The sequence below is a fragment of the Telopea speciosissima genome, chromosome 5 (assembly GCF_018873765.1).
Source record: "Telopea speciosissima isolate NSW1024214 ecotype Mountain lineage chromosome 5, Tspe_v1, whole genome shotgun sequence".
Classification (NCBI taxonomy): domain Eukaryota; kingdom Viridiplantae; phylum Streptophyta; class Magnoliopsida; order Proteales; family Proteaceae; genus Telopea; species Telopea speciosissima.
Genome location: NC_057920.1, coordinates 1,431,799 through 1,446,976, shown reverse-complemented (window position 1 = coordinate 1,446,976; position 15,178 = coordinate 1,431,799). Strand labels below are relative to the sequence as shown.

Here is a 15,178-nt window from a genome sequence, read left to right as displayed (position 1 = left end):
GTTAATAGTACTCCTCCGCTAATCAGCTAGGCTCTCGCAAGTACTACAGAAAATCTAAAATTCTAACGTATAAAAGAGCTACCTCGAGTTCTACAACAGTCCCAATTAATGGTTAAAGAACATAAATATTTGATCAAAGGCCCTGAAAATATCTCATATGGTCCTCAAAAGTCTCTGCGTGCCGGATTTTGGCCACAGATCCATCTTCTTCGACCTACAAAACAGAGGTTGGTAAGTCGTTTCTTAAAACAAGAAGAGTTATCAACAGTGTTTCACCCATAACCCCAAAAATAGAGTTGAAACACAGACTTTGATTCACAAAGCATGAAGGGGTGGAGCAGCGGTATGTGGTACAGCTTTTTGACTGGGATTTTTACTTGACTTGGGGAGTCCAAGGAATGGGATTTTATTTATATAAATTGTGTGGCTAAAAGTGATAATTTACTGACACTAACGCTTGTTTTTGCTTTCTAATAATAGGTGCAGTTTCCATGGTTCAAATTAGGCCTGATTTGGTATGCTTTCTATTTCAAATTCAGGAGGTGATTTCTATTTCAAAAATTGTTTGGTTTGATTTCTACACCTTAATTCAGTAAAATAGAAATCCTGAAATAGCTGAGGAGCTGTTTCAGAATTTCTATTTCATGAACACATGGTTAATTTGATGGACAGTATTAATTCATGTTAAAAATAAAATATCATCCATCATTTCCTAAGGCCTGATTTGATATAATTTCTATTTCAATTTTGGATCGATTTCTTGAAATAGTCAACAAATAGATTTCTAGTCAAAAAATTGAAATTGTTTTGATTGTATCAATATGAAATATTTCAAGAATAAAAAAATCTATTTGATAGTTCAAATTCTAAGAATGGATTCTCTATATTTCTTTGGGAAGGATGGTGATGGCGGCAAGGTAGTAGTGGTGGTGACGGTGGTGGCAGGGTAGTGATGACGTGTAAGTAGTGGGGGTGGGGGTGGGGGTGGGGGTGGGGGTGGGGGTGGGGGTGGTGGCGATGGCAATGGTGGTGGTGGCGGCGGTAGCGGTAGTGGTGGTGGTGGTGGTAATAGGGTAGTGGTGGTAGTGGTGGTGGTGGTGGTGGTGGTGGTGGTGGCGGTGGCGGTGGCGGTGGCAATGGTGGGAGTGGGGTGGTGATGGTGAGACCATTAGGAGAAGAAGGGTGGTGTTTTATTTTTAATATAAAATTACTACTTTGCCCATGAAATTAACCATGTGTTCATTCAAGAGCAAGAGTGCTAAATCAAATGAAATAGAAATTCTGAAACAGCTCCTCAGCTATTTCAGAATTTCTATTTCACAGAAATAAGGTGCAAATATCAAACCAAACAATTTCAAAAATAAAAATCAACCCCTAAAATTGAAATAGAAATCATACCAAATCAGGCCTAAGTCTCACCACCACCACCACCCTTCCCAAAGAAATATGGAGAATCTATTCTCAGAAATTGAACTACCAAATGGATTTTTTTAATTCTTGAAATATTTCATATTGATACAACAAAAACAATTTCAATTTTTTTAACAAAAATTTACTTGTTGAATATTTCATGAAATCAATCTAAAATTGAAATAGGAACTGTACCAAATCTGGCCAGGTTTACACTTTAATTAATATCTATTTTAAGTGATTTCTATAAATAAAATATTGAATTCCATACCTATAATAAAAAAAACTGCCGCAACAGTAAACCCGCCCATGTGTACAGGTTGCTTCGGCTCAAGTCTCATAAGTGTCAATTTTGAAAGACTAGCCAAGGAGACTGAATTGAATAATATGCGTCACCTAAGTCAATATCGACTCAGCCAAGTCCTTACACGAAGAGTCAATATGTAGACTTAACTCTAGGTGCAAATCTACAAGTCAACTCCCAAGCAAGCAACCTATGACCTCCGTTACTCTCTATATAATTTGGTATATAGAGAAATGCTAGAAATCATACAAAATCGTAAGACCTATGATGTTTTGTTGATGTGGTCTTGGCAGGCAGCATGTTAGGAATCATACAAAAACTAATCAAAACAGGACGGGGACATACCATGTTTTGTTGATGTGGTCTTGGCAGGAAGTTTCTTTCAGGAGAAGGGGAAAAACTCATACAGAGCAGTGGTTTTATAGCCACCTTTTGGACCATATAGGAGCAGATGTTACTATTCCTAGACCAGTTTCAGCCACTCCAAGGTGTATTCAACATACACGAATTGTAAACTGCACTTGAGCAGCCACAGTTTTCAGACGAAACTGACAGATGATCATGTCTAACTCTCCCAGCCCAGAGATTTGTTAAGCTCAACTCTGATGGAGCTCACAAGAAAATCCTGGACATCACAGGTTCAATGCAACAGAAGGGTGGCAAGACTTGGACACTTTGGCATATGGTTAGACACGAGTTCCCTGAATATCCAATTCCACATTCCAATGGACAATCCACAACACCTCCCCCCCCCCCCCCCGGCCTAAAGGCCGAAAAGCACTAGCTTTATAAAGACAATGCCTAATCAGTAAAAAGTCCCATGAGCACCAACCGGGTCTTTTATTTCCTGAATGGGTGATTGTGTCTAGACACTCAACATCATAATAGATTATTAGATGCAAAGGGATCCAGGGCCCAGAGAGAGAGAGAGAGAGTACCCAATACTCGGGTGGTCGCATCTTGAGATTGTATGTTGATGCCATGCTCATGCAATATGCCCCTGCATCGTGAACTACCAAACCAGTACCCTGAAAAATAAAAACTGCCGGTGAGCAGCAAATCATGGGAGAAAAATAAAAATTAAAATCATGAAGTGTCACCTTAGCAGGAGTAGGGAGCTCTCTGTCCTTTCCCAAGAAATCTGCAGACTCACAGACAGGGCCCACCACATCAAATGTGGAAATCTCTGCTTCAGGTGGTGGAGGAGAAACCAACTCTATGTGCTATAACAAATGGCCAACAAGATTAGTTAATCAATACCAATCAAAAAGCAACCAAATTCAGGGTTTATCAATATCACATACAAATTAATAAACCTTAATTTACCAGAATACAGAACTCCAAGGAAGTAAAGGTAACACAGTCAACTTCTTCAAGAATAATCAAGCAATGTTACCACAGATCTACCACAGAATGAAGAAAGCAATAGGGTCCCAATTTTCTCAGCTCACTGATATAGGAAGTAACAATGAGCAAGAATTTAGGAGGGAAAAATATTGAATATGACTTCCAAATTGGTTATAAAGCCCAACCCAATTGTTGTTGCTTTATGATATGTACATGACAGTAAATACTGGTTGCCAAATCATAATTCAATCCAGTAATATACAAGCTACCACCAGATGTCATACACTGCTTTAACATATTTGACGAATGTAAATTGGTGAAACTCAGTTGTAGTGTTCTCTGATGTTTATGTAATTCCTAATTTCCTTATAGTTGGATATGGGAAAAGAGAGTCGGAACTTCCCTGAGAAGATTGCTTAGTAAATCGAATCGGATAAAGGCACAACTATAAAATCACATTGACAATAGAGTAGCTACTTACTTGATAAGCACCATAAAGACTTGGTCGGATAAGTTCTGACATGCTTCCATCAATAACAATAAAATTTTTCGTTCCATTTGTTTTGACCCCAATCACTCGGTTAACTAGGCAACAAGTGTTGGCAATAAGTGATCTCCCAGGTTCAATGATGAGATGAAGGTTATGAGAAAGAACCAGCTCCCGGACCTACAACAACAACAAACATGACAAATTCAATGAATATTTCACATTGGTTATAGTTAGCAATATTCCACAAATGAAGGCATCAAGTAACACACCAGTGCCCTTTGATGATACAGTATTGAGAAGGGAGCAAACAATCAAATATTAAATGGTAACCATCAAATAACAAAACGGAAAAAGGGTTCCTACATGAACAAGATGATTTGGCATTCCAAACGTTTGATAGATGGGGGAACTGGACAGTCCACATATCAAATTTGGTGGCCTATCTGAATCAAATTTGGTGGCCTATCTGAATCAAATGACATACCAGTCCCAACAGTTAAAACTACTAAAACGACATGTGAAGAGATCAGATAGGCCTGAAATTAAGCACATGACAAGGTAATGTTGTGGAAAACATGTAAGCCAAATTCGGAGAGTTATAAAGCGAATTTTTATCCGCTGCTGTAACTGCAGCGCTGCTGTGTGCATCATGAGGCGCAGCAGCGGCCATGTGTGCACAGTGGGGTGCATGATGAGCACAGCAGCGCTGTAGTTACAGCAGTGGATAAAGGTAAAGCTGCCACGTAGCAATTCTTAGCAATTAAAGTGGGTGTGTGGGAGGATTCCTACCACGGGCATGTAAGAACCCTGCTCCAGGGTCAGATACACGAATCATCTTTCACCATTTATCAGGTGAATGCACTAATTATCCTCAGTAAGTTTTTTGCCAAAAGATTCTTTTTTAAATGTATCCAATAATCTCAAAGCTTCTACTTGTTAAAGGTAACTTAGTAACGTTTTTATCATTGATACAAGATGTAAAAGAAATAACCAGTTGCAGTTCTATAATCTCAACAAAGGGGGGTTTCAGCTTGAGTGTGAAGCAACAGCTTCTATATTTGCATGTAAGAAGCTATTTCATGAAAACTGAATTATCACATTTTGTAACTGATAAAAAATTAACTCATGATAAGAGGACCATATTCGCCATAATGCCTATTATTTTCTTCAACCATTTTACAGTGAATCATTGTATGTGGTTTTACTACTTTTGATTGTTCTGGGTAAAACTGGTAATGCCTCAAGAAGTGAGATATTTCTATTCCATGACCAGACGAATCTTGAATTTGTTCCCTTTGCAGTGGGCTGGGGGGAGTATTAGGCCATCATTGACCAGCAGTTTTTGCCCAAAAAGATTCTGTTTATCATCAGAGTTTACACATGTAATAGATAATCTACTATCGCATTAATCAAAGATATAAGATGTAAAACACATAATTAGTGGCAGTTCTGTAGTAGCCAAAAAGGTGGATTTCAACCTGAGCAGGAAACAACAGCTTATAAATTTGTTGTAAGAGGATATTTCATACAATCTCATTATGAAGATCTTTCAACTAATTGACGATTAACTCATGATAAAATGGACCATACTTGTCAGCTATAATGCTAATTATTTTCAACAGTTTTAGAGTGAGTAAACATACATGGCTTTTCTTCTGATTGTTTACAGGGATAATGCCTCAGGAAGTGAAAGACATTGTTATCCATGACCAGAAGCTCCAACTGAAAGACATTGTTATCCATTATCAATAATATATTACCTACAGAGAAGTGTGCTTCCTGATAGGTCAGATCAGTGCCCAAAAACTTCAAAGATCTATCCAATGATTCATTGTTGAATAGTTGGATTTCCTTGAATTAGATTTGTTCTCCGAAAGGAGATTATATACGTGAGTGTTACAGCCTTAGCAACCGAGATTACAAAGGATAGAAAGAGATCAAAGAGATTTGTTTTATCACATGCCACAAATTAGAAGTGGTATAGAAGGAAAGGGAAGCTACCGAATAAGAGTTTCCATATGGTGGGGAATCTCTTATATTGGTCAATATTCATTCTGATTCTTACACTTTATTTAACACTCACTTTCTTCTATGATCTAACTTCTTGTTGGACATTCAACAACTATGTTTCCTACAATCAAATTGTGCTTTCTTCCATTCAAAAAAAAAAACTGACAGTACACTCTTCCCAAATTCAGATGGACCTGACCCAATATTCAGCCTGGCTGGTTACTGGATGATGCAGTAGCCTTGGACTGGCTATCACCACAATTCTGGTTATCTACCTTTTCTCTCTCCTGCAATCTCCCATCTTTCTCCATGTCTCCACCAGTGGCAACCCTAGTTGTAGGACATTTTTTCCCTTTTATCAAGCTTCATTAACAGGTGTTAGATCTTTCATCATCATATCTGTTTTTGAATACATATCTCACATGCAGTTTCTGTTATGCTCTTCATTGATCTGATTCACATATCCTGCTTTAGAACTAATATATATTTTTCTATTTCAGATCTGAAACATTAAATATATTCTGTTTCTCAGAATCTGAAATTCTGATATTAGTTGCTGAATCTCTCTCATATGATTCCAGAATTGTTAATTAGCTCCTGATCCATACTCTCGGGTGAATAAGAATCATTTTGTCGGTCTATCTCATTTGAGTAATCTGTTTTCTGATCTTATTGCGTTCTTTCAAACCAGTACCAATAGGTATTTATACCTGTGGAACTGTTAGCTGATTGGGATCTGATATTCTTTAACAGAGAACTGCTGGATACCACCCTGCATTACAGGACCAACAGCTTGGGTGAGACTTTGGCCCAGATCATCAGAGCAAACCAAAGGGATAGTTGAGCTTTTCCCCAAGTCCGGCTCAATCAACCCCAGGAGGGCTCAAGTTACAGTCCACTTGTTGTGGACCCCACATGATGCAAATCCCTTATCAGTCTAGTGCTGCATGTAGGTTACAGGAACAGCATCTGGTGGACCATCCTCAGGTTCAAGGAACTCTCTCCCATATATTGCACTGTTCACTACAAGTGTTAAGTGGCATCTTTACACTCCATTGCAACTTTCATCTGCCAAAGAATATGAACACATGTATAGTTGTGAAGAAACAGATTCAACACATTCATGATCTATCATTAAAACAATTATAATATATTCCTTATTGCGCACTATTCACAGGCTACATTATAGAACAAGGATGATGGTGCTCACGGTGTTGATGAGATCCATGGGTGTTGGAAGGACAGCCCCACTGTGATGATAATCTATTCCCAGACCGCCTCCAATATTTAGGTATTCAATTTGAAAGCCTTGGGCCCGGATTTGGTCAATATAGCCCACCATAAGGATTGCAGCATCCCTGAATATGTCCACCTGAAATATATTTCAACTGAGAAACAGCACAAAGGCATAATTGAAACCTTGAAATCCACACATGCACAAACCATGTAATGCAGATGAAAGTAGATGGTAAACACACAAGAACAAGGGAAAGAAAAGGGAACATGCGTATGTGTGTCTGTCTCTGTGTATGTGTATCCCAGAGAGAGAGAGAGTGATGTTGAAACAAGGTTATAGAAGCAAAACAGAGGAGGAAGAATCTGTCACAGCCAGAATGACATCCTGACAGCAACCATGAACATTCAACAACTAGGTTTCTGATTTGGTATTGTGGATTAAAAGACTGAACTTTTGTGTATTCAGGGTGCATTCCTTAGTAGAAGAGTGGATTCTCTTCGTAGTATTTGGTGGATCCCTAGCCTGGTGTTTAGTTGGATTCCTAACCTGTTTTATCCTTCTATCTCACTATCTATTCTTCTATCTTTCAATCAAGCTACAGATCTGACCTACTCTACTCAACGACCTGCAGTTGTACCTCTTGCCCTCAACTTTCAGATATTGTTATTACCTTTAAGACCTGTTGCTGTACACTTCTTCTAACTTCCATTTGTTTGATATTTCCCTGATTTACTTCTCTCTGAATTTCTGTTTCAAAACTCTGAATAATGCAATTGAAATTTCAGTTTTGCTTTTGTTTTCAAGTTTTCTTACTTGCGAACACTTTGCTCATATTCTGCATACCTGATCTGTAAACAAAACAGATCCTTCGACTGAAATTGGAGCATAATCTGAACTGATTAGCCCTAACTGCTGATATAAATGCCAAGTTAGTAACATGTAGGGATTGCTTTAGATTCAAAAGGTTTCAAAAGATTCCTAAAAAAAATTCATACAAAGTGTGACTCTAGTAAAAGTAGGAGAGTAGATGCTGGGGTCAGGATTGACGATAAGCTGATACCCTATAATTTTTTATTAGGTTCCACTGCAAATAAAGGAGAAATTGGGGAAGATGACACTCGTAGAATTAAAGCAAAATGGATGATATGGAGGAATACTTCTAGAGTTTCTATGTGATCAAAACATTATATTTAATGCAAAAAAAAATAGGACAGCCATAAGACCGGTAACATTACATGGAGCTGAGTGTTGCCTGGTGAAGAAACAAATGTAAATATAATAATCGTAGTTGATTTGAGGATGTTAGGGTGCATGAGTGGCAAAACCAAAAGACATAAAAATCATTAAATCAAAAAAAGAAATAAACACATTTGAACTTGGTTTATGTAACAATCATCTGAAAACATTCAAATTTGCTCTTTCCTTCTTTTAGCTCTGCTTGATTGGCAAGGCTATCTTGTGATCAACTTTGTGCTACTTATAGGTTCCCACAATTGTTGGTTTCTATTTCTATCATTGCTAGTTTTGCTATTCATTTAACAACCACGTCCCAGCTTCCGTCAACTCAACATATGAATCCAACTAAACTCAACTAAGCCTTTTCCCAACTAAATGGAGTTGGCTATATGAATTCAGTTTCGCTATTAAACCCTGTTTAAAGTTATATTTATCATTAAAGCAAACTCCCTCTTGTCACTACTTCTTCCTAGGTAATCTTTGGCCAACCCTTAGTTTTTTAGAGCTTCTAATCTGCAAAATGTTAATCTTCCTTACTGGTACATTGAGTGGCATCCATTGTAGATGCCCCAACCACAACATCAATAGATTTCAAGACATGTAAATGGAATAACACTGACGTTATAGTAGGGGGGGGATATATATATATATTATTATAACAAAAGCGACCGAAACCGTTAATTTACCTTGGTAATGGTAGACCCAAGATGGCAATGGACTCCCACAAGCTTCATCTCCATAGGATGTGCGTTCACAGCATCCAAAAACCATTGCAGCTTCTCATTTCTGATACCGAATTTTGAGTTTTTATTCCCAGTAGCAACATAAGGATGAACCTAAGGAAAAGTATAAGAATCGAAAGATATGAGATTTAGAGAGCAATTACTAAAACCAATTAATTAATTATAAAATAATAACAGGTCTCCAGTAATCACAGAGCACGTTTAGTTTGATCCCATTGTTCTAAAACTGAAAAGGGACTTGATAAAGAGCCCAACCCAAGTCACAAAAGTAAAGTTTGAGAAGCCTGTCAAGCTCTTCAGTATTGACCAAGTAGATTAAGATACATGGTTCTCAAAAGTAATTTAGTTCTAGACTCAGTTTTCTATAAGCATATGTCACCTAGATAAAAGGAATAATACAACAAATGTAATGGTGACTGCACCTGAGGATCAACATCAGGATTGATCCGAAGCAAAACATTGACCCTCTTTCCAGCAACTCTTGCCGCTAATACAATATTTTCCAAATCAAATTCACTGTCCACATTAACAAAAACTCCTTCTTGGGCAGCCAGCACCAGGTCCTCCAAGAGTTTCCCATTACCATTAAATATACACCTGAGTTCCGAAATATTAATGAGAGAAATTAAAACCCATAGGAACATTGCACCCTTCAATTGATGCAAACCAAAAGGCAAACTCATCAAATTAGTTGACAGAAAAACCAGTTCTTTGTGAGAATTCTTAAGAACTTACAATGACAAATGTAGTGAAAATAAAATCACAATCATCAACATAGGCCAATTGTCAACCCCAAGGCCTCTCAGAACCAACATATTTCAGGGGAATGTCTGTATAACCATTTTGAATTTCTTCAATTAGCACCATCCAATCAATTGTGGGTCGTTCCAGGAAAGTGCATCCCACAGCAACCTTTTTAACCACTAAAACCAGGTTTGAAGGAAATTAAATTTCCAATGGAGTTCCTAATGGGTATTGTTGAGTGATGGTTTCCATTAGGGACCATCATGGGAGACCTTCCTGAAGGCCCAAGTATGCAGCAGCCTAGTTGGAGCTCAACTTTTATAGATATGTCCACATCACCATCTAGTCATGTAGTAAGTTTCAGCACAAACCCATTAGCACAAATAGTTACCAAAAAAATAAGTTTCAACACAAACACATTTAGCCACGCCGTACAAGGTACTGGAACATGGCTGAAAAGTCAAACCTTCCAATAAAATGGTATGAAGGCTGCAAATAGGAGAAGGGCCAATCTAAAGGGCTGATGATACCCTATTTCAAGAATTTAAACCAACATTTTGTTCCAGCACTATTACTGGCTAAAAAAGGGCCCACAAGAGGGGAGACATAACATGTTAACTCTCCATTTTCTTATGTTAAATTCTCTTTTCATCAATTGAAAATAAACAAATTCTTTAACCAAAAAAAAGAAAAGAGAGAAAAATCAGAAATAGAAGTCCTTCATCCCAAGCCCTGACCCTTCCCCTCTTTCTCCCCTTGCTGACCAACAGAGACATGCCATTGCTGATTACAACATATCTCCTCACCCTCCCCTTCCATACTCGCCTTCCTTTCTCTCTTTCTTTCATAGTTGTCAAGGCATCACCTAGGCAGCGCCAAGGTGTTTTTACAGAACTAGGCATGCTCACGCCTTTATGTTTGCAAAAAGGATCCAACCTTGGTTGACAAGGCATCGTTTTGTCCACCTTGGCCAGGCTTGACCTAGGCACACTCCTAAGTATAAAATGCTTTTATTTTTTATTACACAAAATTGATGCCTTATCTGAATTTTTTGATTTGTGTGTACATAGTGTAGGTACATTGTCATGCATGGTGTCTTGCATATTTATTAAAAAAACAAAAGAAAGAAAAGAAGGGGACGAGAGAAGAGCTGAAGAAGTCAAACAATGGATAAGATCATATTTTCTAAATGTGAGAATAGGGGATATCGCATAAGAAGAAGGGGGAAGAAGAGTGCACACACACAGCCACACAGGCTACTCAAGCCATAACTATTCCATTCTATTCAATCTATCTTTTTCGTTTACAAGCTGGTATTTTAAAGATGAAAATAAAAGACTCCTAACGTAACTCTAAAATTGAAATAGAACTTGACTATATCTTGGACTTTAGAAATAAAATCCTAACTCTAACTCTACCACGACTCCATCAACGACAATAAAAAGAAATTATGAAATAAATCAAACTCCTAATGTACACAATTACAAAATAAACCAAACATAAAGTAAAATATCCTACTGAACTAAAACTCAAACTAGACCAAATTCATCTCCATCTGGGTTCTCAAACGGGTTTGGATCATTTTAATGCTGGGGTTTTCCTCAAATCTAAAAATTTCATAAATCTTAACATGGTAAAACATTGCTAAAAAATAAAAAAAGCGGTAAAATATTCATTTGTTTTTATATCTAAAAATAATGATTTCATTCAGTGTGATTTTGACACGCACACCAAATAAGGTTTGACCCAAACATAACTCCTTCAATATAAATCAGATTTAAGAAATCTCAGATTTGTTGAAAAGTAGGTTTTGTGCTCTACCTAATACAAAAAGTCCCATGTAAAAATAAAATCATTTAACCAATCAAACTTCTTAGAGAACAAGAACATTTCTCTAAATTGAGAACAGTTTAATTACTTATAGATAAGAATATATTTTCTAAATGTAAGAATAGGTATAATAGGATAATGACCAATTCCAAGAATAGCATAAACCAAAAGTAGGTTTTGATTGTTTCAAACTTCCAATAGCTTACTTCTTCAATTCTGTTGTCTTCTAGTTCTATGTTGATTTTTGATGACTTGATGTGACTTAATATTGATTTTTTTTATGACTTGATGCAACTTAATGTTGATTGTTGATGACTTGATGTGGCTTAATGTTGATTTTTTGATGATATAAGGTATATATTGTAGTATACTAAATAATGTTAAAAAAAAGAAAAATAAAAAATAACACTTGGGCGCCTTAGTCGTGTTGGCAACTCCTAGGTAGGCACCTTGTCGCCAAAGCACTTACACACACCTTCACCGCCTTGGGTCGCCTTGCCGCCTTGGAAACTATGAGCAGCACACCTAAAGGGAACTCTGATACCAGTCTATAAGCATAAAAAAAATGAAGGAAAACACAACTTGATTAGGTCGCATCATTCCTCCTCCAGCCATCGCTGCACAACTACAGCGATCTCCGCTTTCTCTAGCGAGCTTCTTGTCTCCAGCAGCCACCAACAATGCAAAGGTTGTCTTCTGGCTTCTATAATTTCTCACTACTTACAGCAGAGATGGTGTTTGCCATAATCCATCAACTGAAGCCAGAATCCCTAAACCCCAATATGTCTCAAACTCCCAATAACTCCCTACCACAAAGGTAGTTATAGGTGGTTTTGATAACTACCATCACCAGCTTTGCTGATGTGGCAATTGGGCTATATCAGTGAATAGCAAATTGCAAAAAGTTCTAGAGTTTGCTCCCAAAATATGATGATCGGAAAGGTGGTTGAGAAGGAGAAGGATGGGAAGAAAGAGAATCCGAACCATCTTATTTCCCTTGCAAACAATTTTAAAATGGGAGGAGAACTAAAAGCCTCACGTCTCCCTTCTTGTGGACCCCATTTCTTGACCAATGATAATGCTGGAACATTATATTGGTGTAAATAAATTCTTTAAACAGACGATCCGAAGTCGCCATGGAAAGGATTTGCTCTACGAATTCAGACGTGCGGAAAGCACTCTCCATGGTCGACATTTGAGATTTTATATGCATTTGTAGATTTGTTTTTCTTTATATATATAAAAAAAAAATCGTGCTAATTAATGCACACGCTTGAGGTCACAGAAACGAATATAATCTTACAACGAAATTGATGCACCCAACGACCTCAGAAAAAGAAAAAAAAAAATACAAAAATTGCGCCGAATGTATAACAGGATTTGTCCAGTAAGAACTCAATCACTCACCTTGCCGGATCGAACCCTGCGCGGAGTGCCACTTTCAGCTCATTCCCGCTAACTAGCACGGCACCACAACCCAATCGTCTCAAATGCTCAAGAATTTTCAAGTTATTATTGGCTTTAATTGCGTAACCGATAACTGATCTCAAGCCTTGCAGAGCTTCCCGATAGGCTTCGAAATTTCGAGTAATTTGGGGCTTACTGTATAGATAAAACGGCCTCTTCTCCACTGAATCCACTATATCTTGAACTTTCCGAACCTCGCAGTAGAGAAACCCGTCACCAGACTTGCTGAAGCAATGCTGGAATTTTTTCTCCTTAGACTCGGCGGTGACGATAGTAGGGCTATCGGACAAAGCCGACCTAACCGTAAATGACTGCGTAGAATATCTAAAGCTAAGTGATGGTTTCGAGATTGCGTGATCTGAGCGGTACTGTATACTTTTCGCAAACGGAGATTGAATGGTGAAATGAGCAGTCGACATTTTCGAGCAAATCAGCCAATCCGGAATCTTGGGAACTCGTCAGACGGTGAGGTCGGCCCGTTGAAACCAATCGCCGGTGTCAGGGACGATGCGGGATGAAAGAGGATAGAACTTGAAGTTGTCTAATCTTAACGGCAGATGGAGCTTTAAACAGTAGGTTGCCCGGTCGCGTTGAAACCAATCCTGAGCATCTTAACGGCTGATGGAGCTCTGAGCATTAGGTTTCCTGATCTTCCTGTGGCGTGAATGCTCCCGAGAGCTTTTGAAGATCTGAACCTGTGACGGATGCTTGAATGGCGTTGTGGAGACCACCGTAGGTTACGGAGGAAATGTTTGCACACAGATGTACGCGACCAGGCGTTATGTGGACCACCACCAGTCACGTACTTCCTCTTTGATTTTTCCGGCGACACCAGAAGCCCAGAAGAACGAGCGGAGTGAGGGGCTACGGCGGGAGAGGACCGGACGGTAGGGAAAGGGCCGAAGGAGAGTAAAGGGAATTAGGGTATGGGTGCAAGATTAGTCGCAGAATTTATATGCAAACCGGTCGGATCGAGCCGGATGCGGATCACCGGATCCGGACGAGGGTCTCAAGTCTCAAGAATATGTGCGAATCGATACCGGTTTTTATTATAGGGAAAATTTCACGGACACCTCCTCTAAGTATATCGAAAATCATCATAATTGTCGGAAAACAATCATTACATCAATGCGGATGAACAAATAGTCATGTTCCTCCAAATAATTCAAATAAAATGTGGGCATAGAAAACAGTATGAAAGATTCCAACATTTTGGTGCAACTGTGAATCGCTTCTTTACAATAATGTAAGCATTTTCGAAGTTGGGGAAGAAAAGATTGAACATCTACCACTATCCATACTATAAGATAAATTCAAAAAATTTTATTTGAACTTTTAATATTGTTCTTCGTGTACACTTATATTGTTGAATATGACCGCAACTTAATGTCCTTTTTTTTTTTTTTACCAAAAAAGACATGAAATTTACACTAGTGTATGCAGGTTGGGAGGGAAGTGCAGATGACTGTTGAGTATTTGCCAAAGAACTTCAAAATTAATGGTTGATATTTTCTCACCAACCTTTAGGATAATCAACTTAAATCTACAACCTTAGCATTCCAATTCAAGTTAATTAGTTTTATTAACCTTTTATTGGTTATTATTCTTTTCATAACTATATTATAAAAAAATATTACATTGTGGACTATGGATACTCGATTTTTCGAGGTTATTTGACACTTTTTAAGGGAGAGATATATTACTTGCGAGATTACAGGGGAGGGGAAAACTTGCTAGAACCCCAAAAGAATTGTTTAATTATACATATTCAACTTTAAAAAATGTGATTGAACAAGCATTTGAGGTTTTAAAAGCTCAATTTAATATTTTAAAGTCTATGCCTCCTTACCCCCTCAAGATTCAGAGCTTCATCTTAATTGCATGTTGTGCTCTTCGTAACTATATTTAGGGATGAGCAAATAGTAGACATTGAATTTGTTAGATTAAACGCTTACAAAGTTTTCAATGAGAAACAAGAGACAGAGTCTATTGCATCTGAGGCAGCCAATGGAATAATTGCAAAATCTAATAATCCACGTGACAGTGCAAAGGAGATGCATGATCTAAAGAAGTATATAGCGAATCAAATGGCAAACCGTCACAGAATGCAACAGCTTTGATTGGATTGAACATTGTTGGATTTTGGATTTTTAACTTATTTATGCAATTTGGAGTGAACATCTCTAATATAGTTTGTATTCATTAAGTACTTTTTTTTTATTTCATCAACTCATCAATGGAAATGTTCACATTACATACTTTATGAGATGCTTAATTATTTTGTAAGGCTCATTAATACTTGCGGAAAATGAATGATATTCATCCACCTATGTGTAAATGGCTGGATGGACATGAGGACT

At 37.8% G+C, this 15,178-nt stretch overlaps 1 protein-coding gene across 1 annotated transcript; it reads right to left on the bottom strand.

The window, feature by feature from the left end:
• Positions 1 to 79: 79 nt before the first annotated feature.
• Positions 80 to 13,374, bottom strand: LOC122661797 (diaminopimelate decarboxylase 2, chloroplastic-like). Its single transcript, XM_043857304.1, has 8 exons — positions 12,759 to 13,374; positions 9,200 to 9,374; positions 8,721 to 8,870; positions 6,772 to 6,933; positions 3,543 to 3,728; positions 2,815 to 2,937; positions 2,653 to 2,742; positions 80 to 214 (listed from the first exon to the last, which is right to left on the bottom strand). Exons 1-8 carry the CDS (start codon positions 13,235 to 13,237, stop codon positions 134 to 136), a joined length of 1,446 nt encoding a protein of 481 aa, XP_043713239.1. The 5' UTR covers positions 13,238 to 13,374; the 3' UTR covers positions 80 to 133.
• Between the last annotated feature and the right edge of the window lie 1,804 nt (positions 13,375 to 15,178).